This window comes from Symphalangus syndactylus, chromosome 3 (assembly GCF_028878055.3).
Source record: "Symphalangus syndactylus isolate Jambi chromosome 3, NHGRI_mSymSyn1-v2.1_pri, whole genome shotgun sequence".
Taxonomy (NCBI): domain Eukaryota; kingdom Metazoa; phylum Chordata; class Mammalia; order Primates; family Hylobatidae; genus Symphalangus; species Symphalangus syndactylus.
Window position 1 is genome coordinate 16,255,287 of NC_072425.2, and position 26,482 is coordinate 16,281,768.

Genomic DNA, 26,482 nt, shown 5'->3' on the forward strand with positions numbered 1-26,482 from the left:
GGGAAGCGCCCCGGCGCTGCGCGAGGGGCGGGGGAGCGCGCCCGCGGACCAAAGGGGGCGGTGCTCCCGCCGGCTCGCCGCCCGACCGCCCGGCGGAAAGGGCCGAGTGATCCCGGAAGGAGCCGAAGCCACGATGCGGGGGAAGAGGTGAGCGAGGGGCGGGCCGCGGGAGGATGGGGAAATGGGGCGCGCGCAGGGGGTGAGGGGTGATGGTGCAGTGAGGTCACTGCCTACGCCCTGGCCGGTAGAGACGCTCCCGCCTCACCTCCCTCCCCGCAGCTTGCGCCCCGCCACCGCCCGCCCTGCGGACAGTCGTCTGCATCGCACCACTCCGCCCTGGGAGCTCTTCCAAGACTGCGGAGAAGGGCGGGGCGGGGGTATCGCTGCAATCTGGCTGGGGATGCTGCGCTCCCCGGCCGGAAAAACGCCCAGTCCCAAAGGGTGAGATCACCCGAGTTTCTTCCTGCTCACTTTCCCGAGGAGGAGGCTGGCGCTGGGGTCCCAAGTCAGCCTACTTCGGTGGGGGCTGGGGTCAAGAAGACGCGGATGATTTGGGGCCCCGGGTTTGAGGAGTTGGTGAGAGGAAAATGCCAAATCCGAATCAGAAAAAAAATTAAGTCGACTAATTTGGGGCATAAAGCTGTCATTCTGGGATTTGGAGAGTTAATTTCTTATGTTCTTGGAGATTATGGGGGAGAGAAACGGCAGCGGCAAAATAATAATTTATTATATTCCTGCAGCAAAAGCTTTCTCACAGGTCGCCAGTGGAATAGGGTACATTCATTCTATTTCATAAACAAGACATTAAGGTTCTTTCTGGCACAATTAATCGAACTTTCCTTGTGTGCTAGGCACTATGCTAAGTATTTCGTGTTACCTTTTCATTTCTTAATCTTTGCAATAATTTTATGAGATGTTTTCCCGTTTTACAAATGGGCACTCTTACATAATGCTCATGTAGGCTAAGTCTCTTGGCCCAGGTCAGGCAGCTAGCAATTGGAAGAGCTAGGATTTACATCTCAGCACTCAGAACCTTCCCTTTGCAACCGTATGTGTATTGCCTTCAAATAGAAAAGGGAGGCATTTTGATGCGGGTGGCTGCTGGGGTGCAGACAGAGAAAAATAAGATTCTCAGAATTTCTGATCCTTAAAGTCCTAGCAGTTTAAGGGCCTGGCTCTAAACTCTGTAGCCAGAGCCCTGGATTAGGAAGCCGTTTCCCTGTCCCCATTCTGGTGACAGCTGGGCCGCAGCCACTGGGAGTAACACCCAGATCATTCCTGTGCAGTCAGGCAGACAGGGAGCTCTGCAGCTTAGGAAGGCTTCAGCCTCCTGGTTACCAAGCAGCTCCCTTCTTTAAATAAATATAAAGTCATTGGGCACTGCACCAGAATCTGGGCCCAGACCTGGCGCTGAGCTTCCTCGTCCTCTGCAGTTTGGCTTCTTTCCCCATGCCTGGGACCTGCAATACGGTTTCTAAGCTGTCCTGGCTGTAGCCATGATACTGAGGAAAAATTTCCCTACCCACTCACTCCATTGGAGTGGTGAGAAAAGGAGTGGCCACACCCCAGAAGCTGCTTTAGAGAATCTGTGTAGGATAAACGTAGGAGCTGAGAGGCATTTCCTGCAATCTTCTATGTAGAGAAAACAGTGCTGGGCAACTCCACCCTGGGGTGTGCATTTCTGGGAACAGCTGATGGTATCCGTGGCCTCTTCTCCAGCAGGTTGCAGTAAAATGTTTGATCAGATATTCAGCTCTGGGTACAAAATGGCTAACACAATTGTAGCTCCCTAAATTTCCGAGACCTTCTGCTCCAGCAAAGAAAGCACCTTGGGACTGAGGGGCAAGAGCTATTAAAAAGGAAGGGTTTTTCTATTAAATCACCCTGGCCCCATAGTGAACTGGGGGTTTTGCTGCTTTTGCTGGATGCAAAACGAATTGGAGACCTAAGAGAGAGCTCTGTATTGATAGAGAAACTAAAATCTTATTTGATCCTTTGTCTGATCTGAGACATGGCCAAGAAACAGTATTCCCAGCGCTCTCCACCTCCCACCCACTCACCCTGCCTTCTCTGCACTTGGCACTTAAAACGAGCCATTTTAAAAAGCCATTCTTCACTGTTCTGTTGTCTGCCTACCTCACCTCCCACCAGTTTCACCATATGCTTAACACCCTAGTAGGTGTGGAAAGCTGGGGGAACAAACAACAACAACAAAAAAGCACAGGACAGTGTAACGGCTTTGTAACCAATCAACTCCATGTTCTCAGTCACACCTCTCCTGGCCTCCTAAAAAGCAGAGGGTTGTACTGAATTCTCAACTCCTTTTTCTAGTTTCAGCAGTCCTCAGAAGGTTTGATAGGCACCCTAAGCTTAAGCATCTAGATAGTCCCAATAGTTTTTCAGGTTGTTGAAAAGGTCAACTGTTGGAAAACACACTAATTGTAGTGATGTGTCCATATGTTCCAGCCAGGGAAAGTCACTTGCCCACTCTCTCTGGGAGAGAGCCCTTCTCCTGCCCTCCCCTCCACACCCTGTCTCACCCCCTGCAAAGATAACAGGCCAGCACTTCCACTATTTTTCTTCCCTAGAAGGGAGCTGATTGGGAAGAGTCATGCTGGCAAGTGGACTGCACTTCCCACATGACATTCTGCAGTGTCAGAGCTGGCAAGAAATAACAGATCTTCAAAACACAGTGCCTGGATGAACCTTGAAGGCTTTATGCTAAGGGAAATACACCAGACACATAAGGACGAATATTGTATGACAATTCCACTTATATGAGATCCCTCAAATTGTCAGATTCATAGAGACAGAAAAAACTGTTTTTACCAGGGGCTAAGGGAAGGGAGGAATGGGTTATTATTGTTTAGTGGGAACAGTTTCCATCTGGGATGGTGAAAGAGAGTTCTGGAGAGGATGGTGGTGATGGTTGCACAACACTGTGACTGTACATAATGCCACAGAACTGTACACTTAAAAATGGTTAGGCCGGGCTTGGTGGCTCACGCCTGTAATCTCAGCACTTTGGGAGGCTGAGGTGGGCGGATCACTTGAGGTCAGGAGTTTGAGACCATCCTGGCCAACATGGTGAAACCCTGTCTCTACTAAAAATACAAAAATTAATCGAGTGTGGTGGTGCACACCTGTAATCCCAGCTACTCAGGAGGCTGAGGCAGGAGAGTCGCTTGAACCCGGGAGGTGGAGGTTGCAGTGAGCCAAGATCACACCATTGCACTCCAGACTGGGCGACAGATTGAGACTCCGTCTCAAAAAAAAAAAAAAATAGTTTAAACTGTTATGCTCTATATATTTTACTACAATAAAAAAATAAAGCAAAACACAAGCCACTGCTTCTAAAATCATTAGAGAAGCAGCCTGATAGGCTCTGGGAGTGTGGCCTTACCAGGGTTTTAAGACTCCAGGTGACAGCAGAGATGTAAACTCCTCCCTCCCCTCCCCTAATCCGACCTCGTAATCCGGCTCCAGTCATTTCACATCTGTTCCCTTGCAGGGCCGCCTGCTAGGCCTGGTCAGTCCGTGTCCCTCCTGCTTACCTTGAACCCACTACTACAGTTAGTTTCACAAACCACGTCAAACCTTCTCAACAAGTTTCAGTTGTTTCCCGTTGCCTACGGAATAGGCCGAACTTTGCAGCCTCCACAGTCTTGTTCCAATTTACCTTTTCACAGCATCATTCCCTACAGTTCTTCTCTACTGGTCTGAGGTTAGCCTCTTTCCAAAACATGTTATGTCTCCAACTCCATGCTTTTGTGAACAATTTTTTCCTCCAATTAGAACATGCTTTCCCAACACTCATGCCTCCTTTCTGCCTGAAAATCTTACCCATTTTGAGTATATGTAAGTAGAACCTTTCTGGAAGAGCAGTTTGGCAATGTGGATCAAAATATAAAATTTGCATGCCATTTGACCCAGCAATGTTAGTTACATCTAGAAATCTGCCTTAAGCAGGACAAGATGCATTTTCATTTGGGACGGGCGTGGTGGCTCACACCTGCAATCCCAGCACTTTAGGAGGCCAAGGCAGGCGGATCACTTGAGCCCAGGAGTTTAAGACCAGGCTGGGCACCATGGCAAAACCCCATCTCTACAAAAAAAAAAAAATTAGCCAGATGTGGTGGCTTGCGCCTGTAGTCCCAGCTATTCAGGAGGCTGTGGGAGGATCACCTAAGCACGGGAGGTCAAGGCTGCAGTGAGCCATAACTGTGCCACTGCATCCCAGCTCAGGCAATAGGGTGAGACCCTGTCTCAAAAAAAAAAAAAAAGAATGTTAATAATTAAAAAAAAAATAGGCATAACCTACTCACCAAGTGAAAAATGATTACGATTCATAAATTCAAGACTATATTCATGATAACAATACTTATTGACTTGAGAAAATATTTGAGGTGTTACTGAATTTTAGGTTACATGAATGGTACTCAGTCCATTTAAGTAAGAATTATAGGCTGGGCGCAGTGGCTCACGCCTGTAATCCCAGCACTTTGGGATGCCAAGGAGGGTGGATCACCTGAGGTCAGGAGTTCGAGACCAGCCTGACCAACATGGTGAAACCTCGTCTCTAGACTAGAATTTCAACCCCAGCTTTCCTGGGTTTCCAGCTTGCAGATGGCAGATTGTGGGACTTCTCAGTCTGCATGATCTCATGAATAAGTTCCTCATAATTAAATCTCATCATATCCCTGTCTATCTATCCATCCATCCATCTCCTATTGGTCTGTTTCTCTGGGGACCCTAATACAGTGAACTTCCATAGGCCTGTCACCCAGCTCCAACAGTTATCAACTTTCTGCCATTCTTGTTTGTTTTTTTGAGACTGAGTCTCGCTCTTGTTGCCCAAGTTGGAGTGCGATGGCGCGATCTCAGCTCACTGCAAACTCTGCTTCCCGGGTTCAAGTGATTCTCCTGCCTCAGCCTCCCGAATAGCTGGGATTACAAGCATCTGCCACCACGCCCAGCTAATTTTTGTGTATTTTTAGTAGAGACAGGGTTTCAGCATGTTGGCCAGGCTGGTCTTGAGCTCCTGACCTCAGGTGATCTGCCCTCCTCGGCCTCCCAAAGTGCTGGGATTACAGGCATGAGCCACCACACCTGGCCCATTCTGCCAAATAGGTAAGTAATCATTGATTACTTCACCTTTAACATAGTATTTCCAGGCCGGGCGCAGTGGCTCACACCTGTAATCCCAGTACTTTGGGAGGCCGAGGTGGGCAAATCACGAGGTCAAGAGATGTAGACCATCCTGGCCAACATGGTGAAACCCCATCTCTACTAAAAATACAAAAATTAGCTGGGTGTGGTGGCGTGCATCTGTAGTCCCAGCTACTTGGGAGGCTGAGGCAGGAGGATCGCTTGAACCCGGGAGGTGGAGGTTGCAGTGAGCCAAGATCACACCACTGCACTCCAGCCTGGTGACAGAGTGAGACTCTGTCTCAAAAAAAAAAAAATAAAAATAATAATAATTTCCCAAACTTATTTGACTGCCAAGCCCTTTTTTTGAACCCTGTGGAAAAGCACTCTGGGATTTAAACCATCAGCTGACTGGCTCTCAGGCCTTTGGACTTAGACTAGATGAAATAAGTCTATCCTCTGTGCTCCTGTAACTTTTAGCTCAACCCATCAAGTGCTCCAGGTGCTTAAATCGCATTCTCGATTGAATTAAAATTCTACCTTCAAGTCACCTCTCTTGAAAACATGTTTAGAGTCAACATTCCATCCTTGCTACAGGTTGATGGCTTCAAGGTAACCTTAGTCACCAGGGTCCTGTTTTCAGGGTTGTAGGTTCCAGAGCTTGATTTTGTCACCTCATCAGAATTGTAAGCATGTTTTTTTGCAGGGTGAAAAGAGAGGTATCTTTTAATTTTGAAATAGTTTCCAATTTACATACTGGGAAGAAATACCATATACAGTTCACCCAGATTCCCCCATTTGTTAACCTTTGACCACAGTTGCTTTATTATTCTGTGTTTACATATATAGACACACAGCTGTATACATATACACTGACATGCACACGTGTATACATATATATATATATATATATATATATATATATATACACATAGATATCCCCCTCCCCCCAATCATTTGAAAATAAGTTGCAGGCTGGGTGTGGTGGCTCACGCTTGTAATTCCAGCACTCGGGGAGGCCAAGGTGGGCAGATCACCTGAAGTCAGGAGTTCAAGACCAGCCTGGCCAACATGGCGGAACCCCGTCTCTACTAAAAATACAAAAATTAGCTAGGCGTGGTGGCACGTGCCTGTAATCCCAGCTACTCAGGAAGCTGAGGCAGGAGAATGGCTTGAACCCGGGAGGCAGAGGTTGCAGTGAGTGAGATCACACTACTGCACTCTAGCCTGGGCGACAGAGCTAGACTCTGTTTCAAAAAAATAAATAACTTGCAGACATCATGCCCACTTACCTCAATGTGTATTTTCCAAGAATAAGAACATTCATTTTCATAACCACAGTACAATGATCAAAGTGAAGAGATGCATGTTGACACAGTACTGTTATCTAATATATAGGCCTTATTCAAGTTTTACCAATTGTTCCAATGTCCTTTATGGCAAAAAACACACCCACAGAAATATCTTTATTTTTGGTGCAGGTTCCAATCTAGGATCACATGCTGCACTGAGTATAAATATCCTGAAAGAGCTAAAAGAAAAAAAAAGTTCTTGAATACATCCATCTGGAAAAAAACTGATATTTTCTTAAATGGAGGCTGGCTTTAAATGAAAGGATAAATTCCTTTATAATGGGTGTTTTTGGAAATGCATCACATAGCCAGGAAGACTATAGTTCTAATCTGCTTTTTTTCCCCCTAGAGATAGCGTCTCACTCTGTTGCCCAGGCTGAAGTACAGTGGTACAGTGATGGCTCATTGCAGCCTTAGCCTCCTGGGCTCAAGCCGTCCTCCTGCCTCAGCCTCTCAAGTGGCTGGGACTACAGGCGTGTGACCTGTTTTTTTTTTTTTTTGGAGACAGGGTCTTGCTCTGTCACCCAGGCTGGAGTGCAGTGGCGTGATCTCGGCTCACTGCAAGCTCTGCCTCCCAGGTTCACGCCATTCTCCTGCCTCAGCCTCCCGAGCAGCTGGAACTACAGGCGCGTGCTGCCATGCCTGGCTAATTTTTTTGTATTTTTAGTAGAGACGGGGTTTCACCAGGTTAGCCAGGATGGTCTCAATCTCCTGACCTCGTGATCCACCCGCCTCAGCCTCGCAAAGTGCTGGGATTACAGGCATGAGCCACCGCACGCGGCCGTTTTTTTTTTTTTTTTTTAAGAGATGGGGTCTCACTGTATTGCCCAGGCTGGTCTCAAACTCCTGGTCTCAAGTAATCTTCCTGCCTTGGCCTCCCAAGTCGCTGGGAGTGCAGGTGTGAACTGCACCTGGCTTAATCTACTTTCTGTAGATAAGGTCCACGGGAAATCTAATGTCAGGAATTCGTTAGGCAGGATGAAGAAAAGTGAAGAGGATTACCAGGTGTGATATAAGGCACTTGTAAGAAGCTCTGTGGCTCTTAGTGGAGCTTTTGGTTTTCCTGACACTGAGATAGAAGATGTCAAAGCCTAATTATGTCACCGCTATCATCATAGAAAGCTTGAGAAGTAGGGGGAAAGCTCCTAGCACATGGGTGGGAAATCCTCAGAAATCTATTCTTCTATGTAAGGGAGGTGTAGAGTTTCTGTCCTCTTGGAATTTTTAATTTGTCATCAAATTTGCTTTAGTAGGACAATAATGTGACAAAAACATGGATCCTCAGCCTGATAAATGAGGTCAAGTTTGAAAGCAAGAAAGGAGACAAGTGGGTACTTGAATTAAAACCGAAGGCAGTCCTTAGTATTCTGCTGTAAGGAATCTGATGCTACTTTCCATCAGGAGCTGCATCTCTCATCTAGTAATCATTATCTCTATCCGTCAGTATCAAAAACCTGTCCTCCCAGTGCTCTCCTTTCTGGGTTTACCATTGAAATCCATTAGGAATGCCAGCATTGAATGACATATGCAAGACCATTAACCACTAGAGGAAGAATATTCAAATAATTCAAAAATCGTGAGATATTTCATAAATTTTCTTTTTAATGTTTTTATTTAAAATTTTAAAAATTTATAATAGAGATGGGGGTCTCACTATGTTGCCCAGGCTGCTCTTGAACTCCTGAGCTCCAGCAGTCCTTCCGCCTTGGCCTTCCAAAGTGCTAGGGTTACAGGTGTGAGCCATCATGCCCAGCCTAAGAGGTATTTTCTATGAAGTCATACAAATTCAAAGTGGAAGAGAAATTATATATCATCTCATCCAGTGATTTTTCATTTTGTTTTTGACAGATGAACTTTTCCATACATAATCTTACATGGAACCACAATATATCATACAGCACATAAAACAAAAAGGCTGTGGCAGAGAGGATCCCAGAGCTCCATTAGGACCCCTAAATGGTTGTGCAAAACATGAGCTGCACAACTCTGGGAGGTAGCATCCACCTCCATCATAATTTTATTTTTTAAAACTTTCCAGTGAAGATCGGAAAACCTGCTAGACAAATTCTAAAAGAGCTATAACACTCATAGATTTGTAGTTATTAACAGGGCAGTTGTCCAATAGAGGGTGGTAGTATCTTGAAGGAAAAGGGATGCCTTTTGGAAATTTGCTTTAAGCCTCTGTATGTTGACTGGCTACAGGGCTGAGCCCCATTCACTCAACATCCCCCTGTCCTGAAGTCATTGCTTCCCAACCTATTTCCTGTCACGGTACCTAGAAAATGATGCCTTTTTTTTTTCTGTTTTCTTTTTCAGATAGAGTCTTCCTCTGTCGCCCAGGCTGGAGTGCAGTGGTGCGATCTTGGCGCACTGCAACCTCCGCCTCCTGGGTTCAAGCAATTCTCCTGCCTCAGCCTCTCGAGTAGCTGGGATTACAGGTGTGCTCCACCATGCCCGGCTAATTTTTGTATTTTTAGTAGAGATGGGGGTTTCACCATGTTGGCCAGGCTGGTCTCGAACTCCTGACCTTGTGATCCACCAGCTTCGGCCTCTGGAAGTTCTGGGATTACAGGCATGAGCCACCACACCTGGCTGAATGATGCTTTTTTTTTTTTTTTTTGAGACAGAGTCTCTGTTGCCCAGGCTGGAGCGCAGTGGTGCATCTTGGCTCACTGCAAGCTCCACCTCCCGGGTTCACGCCATTCTCCTGCCTCAGCCTCCCGAGTAGCTGGGACTACAGGCGCCCTCCACCACGCCCGGCTAATTGTTTTTATTTTTAGTAGAGATGGGGTTTCACCATGTTAGCCAGGATGGTCACGATCTCCTGACCTTGTGATCCACCTGCCTCGGCCTCCCAAAGTGCTGGGATTACAGGCGTGAGCCACCTCGCCCGGCCTCGAATGATGCCATTTTTAAGGCAAAGGTAAGGAGAGGAAATGTGAATGGAACTGGTCCTGGGGGCTCACCCACCACACCACCACAGGCCTTGTCTGGGAAGGCTAATGAGGTCAGCATGCCAAGGCACACCAGCTGGGAAGCTCTTCCCTAAGGAACTGCTATCAAGCATAGTTTGAAAACTACAGTGACATGTCCAATTCTTTTGTTTTACAGGTGGGGATACTGAGGTTCAGAGTGGGTGAAGGACCTACCCAAGGCCAAAAACCTAAAAGTGATTTGAGCCCGGGTCTCCTGACTCCCTCCCCAGTGTTCATTCCATTGTGTCTACCATTTTATTTTTTTGAGACAGGGTCTTGCTCTGTCACCCAGGCTGGAGTGCAGTGGCATGATCACAGCTCGCTGCTACCTCAACCTCCCAAGCTCAAGTGATCTGCCCACCTTAGCCTCCTGAGTACCTGGGACTACAGACATGAGCCACCATGCCCGAAAAATTTAAAAAAAAATTTTTTTTTTTTTTTTGAGACAGAGTCTTACTCTGTCGCCCAGGCTGGAGTGCAGCAGTGTGATCTCGGCTCACTGCAGCCTCTGCCTCCTGGGTTCCAGCAATTCTCCTGCCTCAGCTGCCTCTTGGGTAGCTGGGATTACAGGCACACACCTGGCTAATTTTTGTATTTTTAGTGGAGACAGGGTTTTGCCATGTTGGCCAAGCTGGTAAGATGTGAGCCACCACGCCCGGCCAAAAAAATTTGTTTTAGACATGGGGGGTCTCACTATGTTGCCCAGGCTGGTCTTGAACTCCTGGACTTAAACAATCCTCCCACCTCAGCCTCCCAAAGTGTTGGGACTGCAGGCATGAGCCACTAAGCACAGCCCATTGTGTCTTTCAAACATTTTAATATACTTTCACATCTCTTGCTAGATAAAATAGGGTCAGTTATTAGTACATAATTCCAAAAAAGGAAATGACAGAAAAAGAATAGTCCCAAGGTGTGGGTCAAGAAGACCAAAAGGAATAAATGCATACCACTCTACACCTGGACTTTTTTTTTTTTTTTGAGACGGAGTCTCGCTCTGTCGCCCAGGCTGGAGTGCAGTGGCGCAATCTCGGCTCACTGCAAGCTCCGTCTCCCGGGTTCACGCCATTCTCCTGCCTCAGCCTCTCCGAGTAGCTGGGACTACAGGTGCCCGCCACCACACCCGGCTAATTTTTTTTTTTTTTTTTTTTCATTTTTAGTAGAGACGGGGTTTCACCGTGGTCTTGATCTCCTGACCTCGTGATCCGCCTGCCTCGGCCTCCCAAAGTGCTGGGATTACAAGCGTGAGCCACCACGCCCGGCTACACCTGGACTTTTATACTACCATGATTTACATAGCTCAAGACAGAGGAAATTGATCATATTGAACCAATACATCAGCAATGGGTTTTTTAAAAAACCAAGCTTTATTATTTATTTTTTTTTGGCACCTTAATTAACAATTCATAGAATGGGTCACTTCAGGCCACTCAGGAGTACCAGTGAACACTCCCCCACAAACACACCCTGGCACAAGACAGTTAGCACAGAGGAACAGATCCATGGTCACTGCCTCTGCAGTATCAAAGAGAATTAGTCTTTCCACAAAACAAATTTTAACAGCCAATCTCTGGATTTCTGTAGTGGCTTTAGTCAGGCATATTTATCATCATATTAGCAGTGTTCAGTTCCTGCCCAACATCTTTATTTAATCCCAATTCAATGCTTATGGATGCTCAGCTCGTGTTTAATGTTGCAAGCCCCATCTTAGTCCATCTTAATTCAAACAGAAAAGAAACAAAACAAAACAAAAACAAAAAAGGTACCTGCCTGGTTCATGGATCCCTAGCCATCCAGGGACCAAATTCCAAATTAGGACGACAAAGAGTACCCCTTGGTTCAATATGACATGGGTTTCCAGTCCTAATCCCAGATGCTAATCTAGCCATAGTGTCATCTGGTCCTCAGTCCATGTGTATATCACATACTTCCTTTGGCTTTAGAATGACTTCACAAGCTGAGAAAGGCAAAACAACCATAACCCAGACTTGCGTGTAAGTATCTGGCCTCAACTATTAAATAATACTTAAAAGGGAACCTTACGAGCCTTAGCTCTTTCTGGAAATTCATCTGAACAGGGGTGAGGGTGGGTAGGTGGGTGCAAATGGTGGGCCCCGTCCAGCTCAGAGTGCATTTATTAAGGTATTGCCAACTTTCTGAAAGACACTAGAGACAAGGGAGGAGACCAAGTGCTAAACACCTTTTATCACTTTTGCAAAAAACAAGAAAGGCCAATTCCATTTACTTTATCATGTGGATCTCTTAAGGAACTACCAAATCTACTAAGGGACCTCCAAGAAATTTGTGATGCATGAAAATCTCCTCTCCTAGTCACAAGGTATAAATACATAAAAATACATAATGGCACATTTCTGAATCTGACATGACTTCTCCCAAATACAGCTGTCTTCATTTCCTTTATTATTGCCTCTTTGCAGCATAATGGTGATGGTGGATGATAGAGTGACATCAGGAGCGCCAGAAGGAGGAAGTCAGAAAGCCCTTGGGGACAGGAATGTCCTTGTGTTGCAAACATTTCTGGTCAGGGAAAGATGAAGAAAACAGAATGAGTTTCTGATAACAGTGTTCCCAACACTTAATGGTTAAAAGAAGCTTTGAGGAACACCATATTTCAGCCCTATGGAAGAGTGAACAAAAAGGAAAAAGCCAGTAAGACTGATGGTTCTATATAAGATGTCCACTTCTGCATGAACTGCTGCAGACAACAAATGAAATGCTCTTATTATTCCTGTCCCACTCTTGTCTCCCTACAGCCTAACCTCATCTTTCACAGTCACTATTTTCACAATCGAGCTTTGAGAAGCTGAAAAGTCAGCAGGCTATCTTGGCAAACCCACTATGGTGTTCTAAATTCTTTGTCAAAATTAACCTTTTACAATTTCTTGGCACTTGGAAGTAGGGGAAGAGTCCAACTTGAAAGTGCATTTTGTTCTCATGGAGAAAAGTGATGACATTTACCAATTCCCCAGACCTGAGACTAAGAAAATAACCTTGGCCAACATGCAAAAAAATATATATTAATGAAAAGAGATACACTAAATATATTTTATTCATCTCAGCATAGCTTTCTCACAGGCAGTATAGAGAATGATACATATAAAGAAGAGGAAATGGCAGCCCTTACTCCAAAGGTTAAGAGGGAATTAGGAACAAAAAGAAGGGTTTGGAAGAACTAAGGAAGAGAGTGCAATCAGAGCATCTGAAGGTCCAAGACTTGTCAGACACAGGTGCATTCCCGCCCAGCAACAGTGTGGGACATGTTGGTCTAAGGCCATCTTACCTCCAAGAACTGCTTGAGGCGTATGAAGGAACCCATCTGTCCTGAACTTGTGATAGCTTCAATTCTACAGGGAGAGAAAGACACGTGAATCACACCTATGATATACACCTATCTTTTGGAAACGGTGTCTCACTCTGTCACCTAGGCTGGAGTGCAGTGCAGTGGTGCGATCATAGCTCACTGAGGCCTTGAACTCGGGCTCAAGAGATCCTCCTGTCTCAGCTTCCCTAGTAGCTGGGACTATAGATGCATGTTATCATGCCTGGCTAATTTTTTTTTTGTAGAGATGGGGTCTTGCTATATTGCCCAGGCTGGTTTTGAACACCTGGGCTCAAGTGATCCTCCTTCTGTGGCCTCCCAAAGAGCTGCAATTATAGGCATAATTACAGGCATAAGCCACTGTGCCCAGCCCCTAATTTGTGTTTTTGTTTAGGCAATGATATTTAAGACAGACTCTCATTAAGGTTCAAAAGCATTTATTCAAATATCAACGAGAGGGACTGGAGTAGGAAGATGTCATACTTAGTACAGGTGTTTTTAACTTGAATCAAAACCAGCAGGTAATAGCACCCTTGGGTATCTGAGGCCTGGTTATGAGTTTTACTTACTTAATCCCCTGCTGTCTGCTCAACAAGCCTGATACCTGGGAAAGTAGTCCTCTTTGATGAGAATTAGCATCTTCCAGAACTGAACCTGGTATTGCTTCATGAGGGCATTCCCACACACCTAGAGGGAAAGACAGGCACTGTCAGAGCAGAGAATGAAAATTCACACTCACAGGACAGATTCATAAAGCACAATCAGCCCTTCATCTTTCACCCTATCAAAAATTTCAACCACAATGCCATTGAACTTGCTAACAAGGGAATAAATGGAAACACCCAACTTTCTTCTAAAGCATTTCTCTTTATACAGCAATACCTCCATTTAACCAATCAGGTCTTAATGAACTACTCTTCTTTTCCTCTAATGAATGGAAGCCTTCCTAAAGGTATGGTATACCTCCCAAACTTAATAAGGAGAGTATACAGAATACCACTTGTGTTCTCAAATGATACAGGATCATTGTTCATGTATGGTGACTTCAGGAGCTTTATTTTTTTTTTGAAATAGGGTCTCACTCTGTTGCCCAGGCTAGAGGACACTGGCATGATCACAGCTCACTGCAGCCTCAACCTCCCTGGGCTCAGGTGATCCTCCAACCTCAGCCTCCCCAGTAACTGGGACCACAGGCACACACTACCATACCCAGCTAATTTCTGTATTTTTTTGTAGATACAGGGTTTCACCATGTTGTCCTAGCTGGTCTTGAACTCCAGAGCTCAAGTGATCCGCCTGCCTTGGCCTCCCAAAGGCTGTCAGCCACTGCACCTGGCTGACGTCAGGAGCTATTAAGGTAATTAGGAACTACTGGCACTATAGGTCAAATGGTTCCAGATTTGTTACGGCATGTACCCCAAGCCTTTCTTCTATAAGAAGTGTCTTCTTGGCTGAGTGCAATGGCTCAGTCCTGTAATCTCAACACTTTGGCAGGGTTAGGTGGGAGGATCGCTCGAGCCCAAGAGTTTGAGGCTACAGTGAGCTATGATCACACTACTGCACTCCAGCCTGGCTGACAGAGTGAGATCCTGTTCAAGCGATTCTCCTGCCTCAACCTCCTCGGTAGCTGGGATTACAGGTGTGTGCCATCAAGCCGATTTTTGTATTTTTAGTAGAGACGGGGTTTCACCATGTTGGACAGGCTGGTCTTGAACTCGTGACTTCAGGTAATCCACCCGCCTTGGCCTCCCAAAGTGCTGGGATTACAGGCGTGAGCCACCGTGCCCAGCCTTTATTTGTATTTTTAGTACAGACAGGGTTTCAATATACTCACCAGGCTGGGCTTGAACTCCTGACCCCATGTGATCCGCCCACCTTGGCCTCCCAAAGTGCTGGGATTACAGGTGTGATCTACCGCACCCGGCCTGGGAGTCCCTTCTATATCCCTAAAACAAATTCCTCTTTTCACTTTTGCTAGAATGTACAATTTTCTGTTCTTTATAATGAAAAAAATCCAGAGAAGCCAAGTAAATATAGTATGGAGTAAAAGTGAAAGCAAGGTTGGTCTACAGCTTGGGAAAAATGTATGACACTGGAACCTCATGCTGTTTTACTATCAGGCCCAATTGCCGTGCTGTTTCCCCATTCATGTCGCCCAGTGGATCAAGGCTACCTCAACCACTGGCCTTCTCTTGTGTGGTAACTGAGTTACGTACCTCTAGGAAGTCAAAGAGGAGGGTGGCTGTCACATCTGACAAGGGCTCCATGTTTAAGATCTGTGCCAACCAGCGCCATCCATGATTTAAGCCATGAGGGTGAATCTGGGAAGAGAGAAGCTTGGTTATCACTGATCTCATTTTGTTTAGAAATCTAAACTCCCAATGTATCATCCAGCCATCACCAAGTGGAAATGAACCCCAGATCATCCAGCCCTAGCACCTGCCACAGGGCAGAAATAACACGAACTAAACAAATTCTGTTTTTCTTTTATTTTTTTGAGACAGGGTCTCACTTTGTTGTCCAGGTTGGAGTGCTGTAGTGCAATCACGGATCACTGCAGCCTTCACCTCTTGGGCTCAAGTGATTCTTCCACTTCAGTCTCCCATGTAGCTGAGACTACAGGCATGCATGCACATGCCACCATGCTCAGCTAATTTTTTTGTATTTTATTTAGAGACATGGTTTCACCTTGTTGCCCAGGCTGGTCTCAAACTCCTGGAGTCAAATGACCCACCTGCCTTGGCTTCCCAAAGTGCTGGGATTACAGGCGTGAATCCACCTCACCCGGCCTTCTGTATTTAAATGTTTCAATACATTGGTTCCCACACATTCATTTTTTTTTTTTTTTTGAGGGAGAGTTTTGCTCTTGTTGCCCAGGTTGGAGCGCAATGGCGTGATCGCAGCTCATTGCAACCTCTGCCTCCTGGGTAAAAGCGATTCTTGTGTCTCAGCCTCCCAAGTAGCTGGAATTACAGGCACCCACCACCATGCCCAGCTAATTTTTGTATTTTTAGTAGAGACGGGGTTTCACCATGTTGGCCAGGCTGGTCTTGAACTCCTGACCTTAGGTGATCCACCCACCTCAGCCTCCCAAAGTGCTGGGATATCAGGCATGAAGCTACCTCGCCTTCTGTTTTTTAATGTTTCAATACACTGGTTCCCACACATTCTTTATAGGCTCCCTTCAATATGCATGTGTCAGCTTCAGTTTCAGGCATTCCATAGACCAACAATTAGCCTTATTGACATCTTATTTATTATTCTTGGTACCTTTAGCACAGAACCTGGGACACAGCAGGCATACAATAAAAACTTGGATTTAATCAACTTCTATTTTTTCTCTTTAAGTCTCCATGACTATTAATTTCTCTGTCCCTCTAATCTGTATTCCCTGAGAAATTAATTGGGCTGGTAAGTCAAAGCCCTGAACCCCAGCTGCAGCTTTCTGAGCTTGATCTGTCCATCTGTGAAGTAAGGGATGTGATCTAGATGGCTTCTAAGGTCTCAACTAGTTCTAAGATGACAATTTCTTGCTCGTTCCTCTTGTAAGAAAATCTTCTAACCTTAATGACTGATTTATAACAGACTCTCCTCTGGTAGACTCTGTTACAAAACCAGCTCTTTAAAGCACCAGGTGATCCAAGAAAGTTCCCTAATAATCAACATTCAGTCCTCTACAGAATACCCATGAAACTGCCATATAGTTTATCCTTTAACTAGACTGGCTCTCTGAAAGAAGGCCAACATTTCCTGTGGGAGGAATACACATGGACTGTGGCCTAACCTCTCATTATTGACAGTAAGCCTCTTTTACCTACCTCCTGTCGGTTTCCATATGGCCACCGGAGCTGGATGATGGCAGCATACAGACGGATCATCCCTGACATGCGTTTTAGAAAGTTGTCTTGCTGCTCCACTTTGGAATCCTTTACTTGGTAGCCAAGCATCCTATACAGGAAGAAAAAATTTGGCCAGGCGTGGTGGCTCATGCCTGTAATCCCAGCACTTTGGGAGGCTGAGGTGGGCGGATCACTTGAGGCCAGGAGTTCAAGACTAGCCTGGCCAATGTGGTGAAACCCCATCTCTACTAAAAATACAAAAATTAACTGGGTATGGTGGTGCATGCCTGTTTGTCCCAGCTAATTGGGAGGCTGAGGCATGAGAATTGCTTGAACCTGGGAGGTGGAGGTTGCAGTGAGTCGAGATTGCATCACTGCACTCCAGCCTGGGTAACAGTGAGACTGTGTCTCAAAAAAAAAAAAAGAAATAAGAAAAAATTCACTGGGACAAGGCCAAAATAAGGGTGACAAATTAGAGAGAAATTGCTTTTTTTTTTTTTTTTGAAACAGTCTCTATCGCCCAGGCTGGAGTATAGTAGTATGATCAAGGCTCATTGCAAACTTCACCTCCCAGGTTCAAGTGATCCTCCTGCCTCAGCCTCCCGAGTAGCTAGGACCACAGGCACATGCCACCATAACTGGCTAATTTTTTTTTTTTTTTTTTTGAGATGGAATTTCCATCTTGTCGCCCAGGCTACAGAGCAATAGCACGATCTCGGCTCACCACAATCTCCGCCTCTCTGGTTCAAGCGATTCTTCTGCCTCTGCCTCCCGAGTAGCTGGGATTAAGGCACCTGCCACCACACCTGGCTAATTTTTTGTATTTTTAGTAAAGCCAGGGTTTCACCATGCTGGTCAGGCTGGTCTTGAACTACTTACCTCAGGTGATCTGCCCGCCTCAGCCTCCCAAAGTGCTGGGATTACAGGCGTGAGCCACCGCGCCTGGCCATTTTTTTTTTTTTTTTTTTTTTGAGACAGGGTTTCATTCTTGTTGCCCAGGCTGAAGTGCAATGGCATGATCTCGGCTCAGTGCAACCTCCGCCTCCTGGGTACAAGCAATTTTCCTGCCTCAGCCTCCTGAGTGGCTGGGATTACAGGCGCCTGCCACCATGCCCAGCTAATTTTTTGTATTTTTAGTAGAAACGGGTTTTCACCATGTTGGCCAGGCTGGTCTCGAACTCTTGGCCTCAGGTGATCCGCCCGTTTCGGTGGCCTTGGCTTCCCACAGTGCTGGGATTACAGGCATGAGCCACCATGCCCAGCCAACACCTGGCTAATTTTGTAGAGACAGGGTCTCACTATGTTACCCAGGCTGGTCTTGAACTCCTGGGCTCAAGTGATCCTTCTGCTTCAGCCTCTCAAATTGTTAAAGTAATTACAGGCACGAGGCACTGCACCTGGCCCAGAGATTACTTTTTATGGCTAAAAAGTAACAATATATTATTACACTCAGCATTAATATATTATTACAGGCTGGGCGCGGTGGCTCACACCTGTAATCCCAGCACTTTGGGAGGCCGAGGCAGGCGGATCACAAGGTCAAGAGATCGAGACCATCCTGGCCAGCATGGTGAAACCCCATCTCTATTAAAAGTATAAAAATAAGCTGGGCGTGGTGGCGGGCGCCTGTAGTCCCAGCTACTCAGGAGGCTGAGGCAGGAGAATCACTTGAACCCGGGAAGCAGAGCTTGCAGTGAGCCGAGATCACACCACTGCACTCCAGCCTGGGTGACAAAGTGAGATGCTGTCTCAAAAAAAATTTTAAAAATTAAAATATATATATATATAATTACATATTATTACATATGTAGAATACTTTGTTTACCACGCACTCACATCCATCATCAAATCTGAGCTTCATATAAGCCATGAGGTAAATTCACAGGAGGTAATAGATGTCATACCCTCATTTTAAAATCAGGAAAAGATGCCCACAAAGACTAAATGATTTGTCCATTTTTGCAAAGTTATTAAATGACAAAGCAGGGATAAAATTCCAAGACCCCAGTATCCTTTCCACTAAACTACATTGATTATTGGCACCTAAGTTCACAAATCCCAAAGGCTCTCCAGTTTACATAAAAGACTATGTATATATTTTTTTTCTTTCTTTTTGAGACACAGTCTTGCTGTGTCACCCAGGCTGGAGTATACTGGTGCGATCTCGGCTCATTGCGACCTCCGCCTCCTGGGTTCAAGCAATTCTCGTGCCTCTGCCTCCTGAGTAGCTGGGACTACAGGTGTGCACCACCACACCTGGCTAATTTTTGGTATTTTTAGTAGAGATGGCATTTCTCCATGTTGCCCAGGCTGGTCTCAAACTCCTGAGCTCAGGCAATCCACCCACCTCGGCCTCCAAAAGTGTTGGGATTACAGGCATGAGCCACTGCACCTGGCCGAAAGACATTATATTTCTGATAGAACATTCAAGGTATGTAATAGGAGCTGTGAGGAGGGAAAAACAAATCCCAATTCTATTTATATTTCATTAATCACTCTAGGGATAGTGAGTAGGGAGAAAAACAACTTTACCTCTGATAGTCTTCCAAAGCCATTCCCTCCTTGAAAGTGGGATAGAAAGGAACAGAGTAAGGACACTTCTTATGTAGATGAGCAAGAATGAGGTCCCCCACTCTGGGGTGGAGCTCCCAGATCCCAGACGCCACAACTGCGATGGGGAATGCTGCTTCATGGTGAGAGGCCACTTCCTCCTCGCCTTGTTTCTGAGAACATAAGAGGTGGGTACAATTTTAACTTAATACCGGAAAAAGGGTGAAATCTTGTACACCAGCCTCTGCTTCCCATACCTCTAGCAACAAGGTTTCTCACCACAAATTTCTCTGCCAGTTTGTATTGAACAAAGTCCAGCCCCTGTGGGTTAAGTGTGACAGACACAGAGCGCCCACCAGATTGAACAGGTTTTCCAGAGAGCAGGCTGTGGATCTTGTCAAAGATCTCCTTCAGTTTTGAGCCTAAGTATGATAGAGAGAAATTAAAAGATACAACCACAGATCAATCTCCTTTTCTTTTTTTTTTTTATTTGAGACAGTCTCGCTCTATCGCCCAGGCTGGAGTGCAGTGGCACAATCTTGCCTCACTGCAACCTCCGTCTCCCGAGTTGAAGCAATTCTCTGCCTCAGCCTCCTGAGTAGTTGGGATCACAGGCGCCCGCCACCACGCTGGGCTAATTTTTGTATTTTTTTTTTTTTTGTAGAGACAGGATTTCACCATGTTGGCCAGGCTGGTCTCTAACTGCTGACCTCAAGTGATCCACCCGCTTTGGCCTCCCAAAGTGCTGGGATTACAGGCGTGAGCCACCATGGCCGGCCTGTTTTATCATTGTAATTACAAAGCATCTATAAAAACTCAGCTGTGCTGCCCTACAGAAATGAAGGGATAAACAGTATCCCTTACTGTACACATAAAATGAAGGGATAAACTGTATAGAAAGAGGTGTTACATTTTGTTACAGACCCCATGGACTGTGGTTGGTATCTCTAGAGGAGTTAGTCACATCTCTAGGAAAAACCTTCTAAAGGATCTGCCCAGCTCATGATGATATGCCCCCTTCTCAGGACTCGCCTTCTTCCGTCCTCAGAGACACAGAAGTGGATTCGTAACAGCTATATTTGTACCAAAGATTCTGTGTGCTCCACCCCCACACCAGCTACAGTTAGATTAGAGGCAGTCAAGCTGAGCCAGTCAGTCAAGTAAGAGTCACTTCCTTGAGGTAGCTGGCCCTGTGTCACATACACTCACAAGCAGTGGGGCTGTGTACCTGCCATGAAGACCAAAGAATGGCAATCTATAAAATAAGAACGGAGATGTAGAGAGGACAGATGAGATGAGAGAGGAAAAAAGAACTAAAGTTTCTAGCTCCTGAGACCTCAACTCATTCCTGCCACTGGGTTATGTAAAATATTTCTTTATCTTTCCAATAAATTTTTTTTTTTTTTTTTGCTTAAGCAGATCTGGGCCAGCACTTTGGGAGGCCAAGGCAGGCAGATCATTTGTGGTCAGGAATTCGAGACCAGCCTGACCAACATGGTGATACCTCGTTTCTACTGAAAATACAAAAATTAGGCCAGGCGCGGTGGCTCAAGCCTGTAATCCCAGCACTTTGGGAGGCCGAGGCGGGCGGATCACGAGGTCAGGAGATCGAGACCACAATGAAACCCCGTCTCTACTAGAAATACAAAAAAAAATTAGCCGGGCGTGGTGGCGGGCGCCTGTAGTCCCAGCTACTCAGAGAGGCTGAGGCAGGAGAACGGAGTGAACCCAGGAGGCGGAGCTTGCAGTGAGCCGAGATCACACCACTGCACTCCAGCCTGGGCAACAGAGCAAGACTCTGTCTCAAAAAAAAAAAAAAATTAGCCAGGTGTGGTGGCAGGTGCCTGTAATCCCAGCTACTCTGGGAGGCAGAGGCAGGAGACTCGTTTGAACCCAGGAAGCGGAGGTTACAGTGAGCCGAGATTGTGCCACTGCACTCTAGCCTGGGTGACAGAGCAAGACTCCATCTCCCCACCCCAAAAAAAAGCAGATCTGAATTAGTTTCCATTACCTGAAGTCCTGAAGTCAATGTTTTAATTAATATAGCATCTCCAGTTGAGAAATACCCTGTCAAGTTCCTAATCACTTCAAGAAATGTCACAAAAGTTTCAGAAATATCCGTCATTCAGTTCTCTAATAATAAAAAAAAAGTCAACCATGTGGCCCCCACTGGCTGAATGCCCCATCTAGCATCTAGCCCCTCTCCATACCTCTCTAGGTAGGAGGAAAGTTAGTTAGCTTCCAACCCTAGACCGACGTGGCCTCCCCATGCCACACCATGTCCTTATTTAAGATTTCTTCTAATTCTAACCACTCATGGACATCCATCTTTTTTTTTTTTTTTTTTTTTTGAGATGGAGTCTCACTCTGTCACCCAGGCTGGAGTGCAGTGGTTCAATGTCACCTCACTGCAACCTCCGCCTTCCAGGTTCAAGCGATTCTTCCACCTCAGCCTCCCAAGTAGCTGGGACTACAGGTGTGTGCCACCATGCCCAGCTAATTTTTGTATTTTTAGTAGACACGGGGTTTCACCATGTTGGCCAGCCTGATCTCAAACTCCTGACCTCAAGTGATCTGTCCGCCTCATCCTCCCAAAATGCTGGAATTACAGGCGTGAGCCACCGTGCCCAGCCCACCTTTTTAAAAAAGACAGGAATTAGGTGATCTTTCTCTCGTATTCATTAAACATTTACTGAGCACTAACTCTAGAGTATGTTCTGTGTCTGGCTGGACTAAAAGATTTTAAAGGGCTTACAGTCATGATGGAGACAAAGGGAGAGTCAGGAAATGTGTAGAAAAATTTAAAAAGGCAAAGTTATAGACTAATTCGATGTGGTGAGTGGAAGAGAGGCAGTCATAAAGATGACTCCCAGGTTTCCAGCTAAGATTACTGAGTAGATAATGGTGCTACTGATTACTCAGAGAAAACAGGAGACAAAGAGGGCTAAGGAAGACGATGGGTTTGGATCTGAACACATTAAACTTGAGGCAGCTAAGAGACATATAGGCAGAGATGTCCCTCAGGTAGCTGAAGCTGGAGAATATGAAGCTCAGAAGAAAGGAATAAACCAGAGGTAGGTTTGGGAGTCATCAGCATTCAGGTAATGTTTGAAGCCCTGTAAGTAGAGAGAATGAAAAGAACTGCAGGGGCTGGGCGCGGTGGCTCACGTCTGTAATCCCAGCACTTTGGGAGGCCGAGGCGGGAGGCTCACGAGGTCAGGAGATCGAGACCATCCTGGCTAATAGGGTAAAACCCCGTCTCTACTAAAAATACAAAAAATTAGCCGGGCGTGTTGGCGGGCGCCTGTAGTCCCAGCTACTCGGGAGGCTGAGGCAGGAGAATGGCGTGAACCCGGGAGGCGGAGCTTGCAGTGAGCCAAGATCGCGCCACTGTACTCCAGCCCGGAGGACAGAGCAAGAATCCGTCTCAAAAAAATAAAAAATAAATAAATAAATAAATAAAAGAACTGCAGGATAAGAGTAGATCCCGGCCAGGCGCAGTGGCTCACACCTGTAATCCCAGAACTTTGGGAGGCCAAGGCGGGCGGATCATGAGGTCAGGAGATTGAGACCATCCTGGCTAACACGTTGAAATCCTGGCTAACATGCTGAAACCCCGTCTCTACTAAAAATACAAAAAATTAGCCCGGCATGATGGCAGGTGCCTGCAGTCCCAGCTATTCGGGAGGCTGAGGCAGGAGAATGGCGTGAACCCAGGAGGCGGAGCTTGCACTGAGCCAAGATAGTGCCACTGCAGTCCAGCCTGGGCAAAAGAGCGAGACTATGTCTCAAAAAAAAAAAAAAAAAAGAGTAGATCCCTAGGAATCACCTACAATTAGAGTGGGGTAGAAGACTGAGAAAACCACAAAGGGGAGAGAGAGAGAGAGGAAAGGAAAGGGTAGGGAGGGAGGCAGGAGAAGAACCTGGAAAGTAATGGCACCATGGAGGCCAAAGGAGTAAAGTTGCACACAGAAAGTGCAACAGTGCCGAGCAGAAACCTCAGAAAGATCAGCAAACACTTAGAAGATATAGGATCAAGGGAAATTCATGTTAGGATGTGAGGGGCTCATGTATATTTACAGGCTGAGAGAGAGGAGCCTATAAAAAGGCGTAATCACAGAAAGCAGGAAAGGCAATAAACGATGAGGCAAAGTCTGACAGGAGACAGGAAGGAAAGGGAACAAGGGCAGAGGTGGAAAGGTAAGCCTAGCAGCAAGGACGCCTCATCTAGTGACACGGGAGACTGAGTAAACGTCACTGTGCAGTGGTGGAAGGGGCTCTGAGGAGCTCACACTGGATGTCTCCATTTTGCTGATGAAGGAGGTACTGACCCTGTCTGCGGTCAACGGAGGGGAACTGGGAACGGCCATCGAGGTGTGGAGTGGCTGTCCAGTCAACCTCTCCTGCTTCGCTGTTGCTATCAAAGGACACAGCACTTTAAATTCCAAAAAGTGATACGTTATTTATTTATTTATACCTTGCCCTGTTCCAGAAAGAATTTCAGGCAGCAAAGTCATATGTATGTTTTGTCGGACTGCCTATCAAGGGCAGGAACTGAAATTTTCCTATGCTTTCCAGGCAATGAGAAGTGAATCAGGGAACGGAACCCACGATGAGTCAGAGGAGTGTTCCAGTTGCACACATACTCCCCAGCCACCTGGCAGCTCACTCTATAATCTGGAGGCTTCCACATCTACAGCTCCATACAAATGAACCTCTGGTTCTAAAGAAAAGTTTTTTCCTTGTCTGGTTCTCACTTTCTAAACCTCAGTCTCTGGAGAGAAAAGGAGTCCTTGAGGATGAACAAGGCGAGCTTGGAGTAATTCAGAAAAGCTAATGTAGGACAGAAGCAAAGCCTGCAAGTCACAGCCTAGGTTCCCTTAGTGATGTTTTCAGCAGTAACCTGCAACTTCAAAGCTAAGAGCCATCCTAAGAATTTACCATAAAAGGTAGCTTGTTAAAAATGAGTCAAAAAGGTTGGGTGCAGTGACTCACGCCTGTAATTCCAGCACTTTGGGAAGCTGAGACGGGCGGATCACAAGGTCAGGAGGTCGAGACCATCCTGGCTAACACAGTGAAACCCCGTCTCTACTAAAAATACAAAAAATTAGCCGGGCGTGGTGGCAGGCACCTGTAGTCCCAGCTACTCAGAAGGCTGAGGCAGGAGAATGGCGTGAACCCATGAGGCAGAGCTTGCAGTGAGCCGAGATAGCGCCAATGCACTCCAGCCTGGGCAACAGAGCGAGACTACATCTCAAAAAAAAAAGGGCTGGGCGCGGTGGCTCACGCCTGTAATCCCAGCCCTTTGCGGAGGCTGAGGCAGGTGGATCACGAGTTCAGGAGATCGAGAACATCCTGGCTAACACAGTGAAACCCCGTCTCTACTAAAAATACAAAAAATTAGCCAGGCCTGGTGGTGGGCGCCTGTAGTCCCAGCTACTTGGGAGGCTGAGGGAGAACAGAATAGAATGGCGTGAACCCGGTAGGTGGAGCTTGCAGTGAGCCAAGATCGTGCCACTTCACTCCAGCCTGGGCGACAGAGTGAGACTCTGTCTCAAAAAAAAAAAAAAAAAAAATTGAGTCAACAAACACATCATGATTATCTTCTTTCTTTTTTTTTTGCTTTTGAGACAGTCTTGCTCTGTCACCCAGGCTGGAGGGCAGTGGCGTGATCTTGGCTCACTGCAATCTCCGCCTCCTGGGTTCAAGCGATTCTCCTGCCTCAGCCTCCTGAGTAACTGGGATTATAGGCGAGAGCTACCACACCCGGTTAGTATTTGTATTTTTAGTAGAGACAGGGTTTCACTATGTTGGTTAGGCTGGTCTCGAACTCCTGACCTCGTGATCTGCCCACCTCAGCCTCCCAAAGTCCTGGGATTACAGGCGTGAGCCCAGCCATGATTACCTTCTACGTGTTAAAGAGGAAACCAGGGAAACAAGATGTATGTCACTTACATGTTCCCGATCCAACTGTAAACATTTGTTTGTATATACTTTTATAGGAACCTTACAGATAGATTTGGAGTCTAGAAAATAATACAATGAAGTGAAAGGTCACATTCTTAACCCCTCTGACCAACCTGCAATGGTAGAGATTTGGCTCACTGGGATGGTAGCAGCCTTCTGGAGGTCCATCTTTATCTTTTTGGCCTGCCAGAAGAGAACAGTGAGAAGGCAGTGTTCTGAAGAGCTGAGTAGATGTCACTTAGAATCAGGTAAAGTGACATGCCAGCTACATTCCTTTGGGACAAGAAATGCTCATTCTTTGAGAACCATCAAGCCCACAAAATTACTGCCATATACCTCTCCCCTACCTGACTGTCCTTACTGTTGGTCAGGCCCTCAAAGGTCAACACACACTGCATGGAAGCATCCTGCAGTTGCTGGTACCACTGCATTGTAATGTCTTGTACCTTCACCTGGAGGTCTGAGAAATAAAAGAGAGGTTTTAGTAATAGCTAGTATTTACTGAATAAGTAATATGAGGCAGGCACTGTTATAATCACTTTATGTATGTACTGACTGCTTTAACTGTCACAATAACTACGAAATAGATACTATTATTATCTCCATTTTATAGAAAAGGAAACAGGCACGAAAAGGTTAAGTGATTTGCCATGGTCACATTACTACTAAGTAGAAAAACTAAGGCTGGGTGTGTTGATCCACGCCTGTAATTCCAGTACTCTAGGAGGCCAAGACAGGCTCAGGAGCTTGAGACCAGCTTGCGCAACATGGTGAAATCCCATCTCTACAAAAAATACACAAATTAGCCAGGCAGGATGGCACATGCCTGTAGTCCCAGTTACTTGGGAGGCTGAGTGGGGAGGATCACTTGAGCCTGGAAGGGTGAGGCTACAGTGAGCCGTAATCATACCACTGTATTCCTCTAGCCTGGGTGACAAGAGTGAGATCCCTATCTCAAAAAAAAAAAAAAAAAAAAAAAAAAAACGCTGGGCGCAGTGGCTCACGCCTATAATCCCAGCACTTTGGGAGGCCAATGCTGGCGGATCGGATCACCTGAGATCGGGAGTTCGAGACCAGCCTGACCAACATGGAGAAACCCCCATCTCTACTAAAAATACAAAAAAATTAGCCAGGTGTGGTGGCGCATGCCTGTAATCTCAGCTACTCAGGAGGCTGAGGCAGAAGAATCGCTTGAACCCAGGAGGCGGAGGTTGTAGTGAGCCGAGATCGTGCCATTGCACTCCAGCCTGGGCAACAAGAGCAAAACTCTGTCTCAAACAAACAAACAAACAAAAACACCAAAAAAGAAAAACC

General features: G+C 46.1%; 1 protein-coding gene, 1 long non-coding RNA gene and 1 other non-coding gene across 6 annotated transcripts in view; 1 reads left to right on the forward strand and 2 right to left on the reverse strand.

Annotated features, from left to right (window-relative positions):
* Positions 1 to 21: 21 nt before the first annotated feature.
* On the forward strand, positions 22 to 12,227 carry LOC129478837 (uncharacterized). The gene is made up of 3 exons (XR_010119947.1): positions 22 to 147; positions 8,817 to 9,423; positions 11,911 to 12,227. It is a non-coding gene; the product is annotated as an uncharacterized lncRNA (long non-coding RNA).
* LOC129479947 (U7 small nuclear RNA) lies at positions 8,526 to 8,587 on the reverse strand. The gene has a single exon (XR_008656870.1). It is a non-coding gene; the product is annotated as a U7 small nuclear RNA (small nuclear RNA).
* GLE1 (GLE1 RNA export mediator) overlaps positions 10,821 to 26,482 on the reverse strand; it is a 42,164-nt gene continuing 26,502 nt past the window's right edge. For 2 of the 4 annotated variants that reach the window (XM_055270917.2, XM_063635802.1), the window contains 9 exons: positions 25,516 to 25,628; positions 25,282 to 25,351; positions 19,481 to 19,623; positions 19,184 to 19,374; positions 16,631 to 16,760; positions 15,029 to 15,133; positions 13,417 to 13,499; positions 12,774 to 12,837; positions 10,821 to 12,010 (listed from right to left, as the gene is read on the reverse strand). In XM_055270917.2, the coding sequence (XP_055126892.1) occupies positions 11,942 to 12,010; positions 12,774 to 12,837; positions 13,417 to 13,499; positions 15,029 to 15,133; positions 16,631 to 16,760; positions 19,184 to 19,374; positions 19,481 to 19,623; positions 25,282 to 25,351; positions 25,516 to 25,628 (968 nt within the window). In that variant the 3' untranslated portion in view covers positions 10,821 to 11,941. Of the gene's footprint in view, positions 12,011 to 12,773; positions 12,838 to 13,381; positions 13,500 to 15,028; positions 15,134 to 16,630; positions 16,761 to 19,183; positions 19,375 to 19,480; positions 19,624 to 20,429; positions 20,457 to 25,281; positions 25,352 to 25,515; positions 25,629 to 26,482 lie in introns of all 4 variants that reach the window. The other 2 variants (XM_055270915.2, XR_008656481.2) reach the window with 2 other exon arrangements.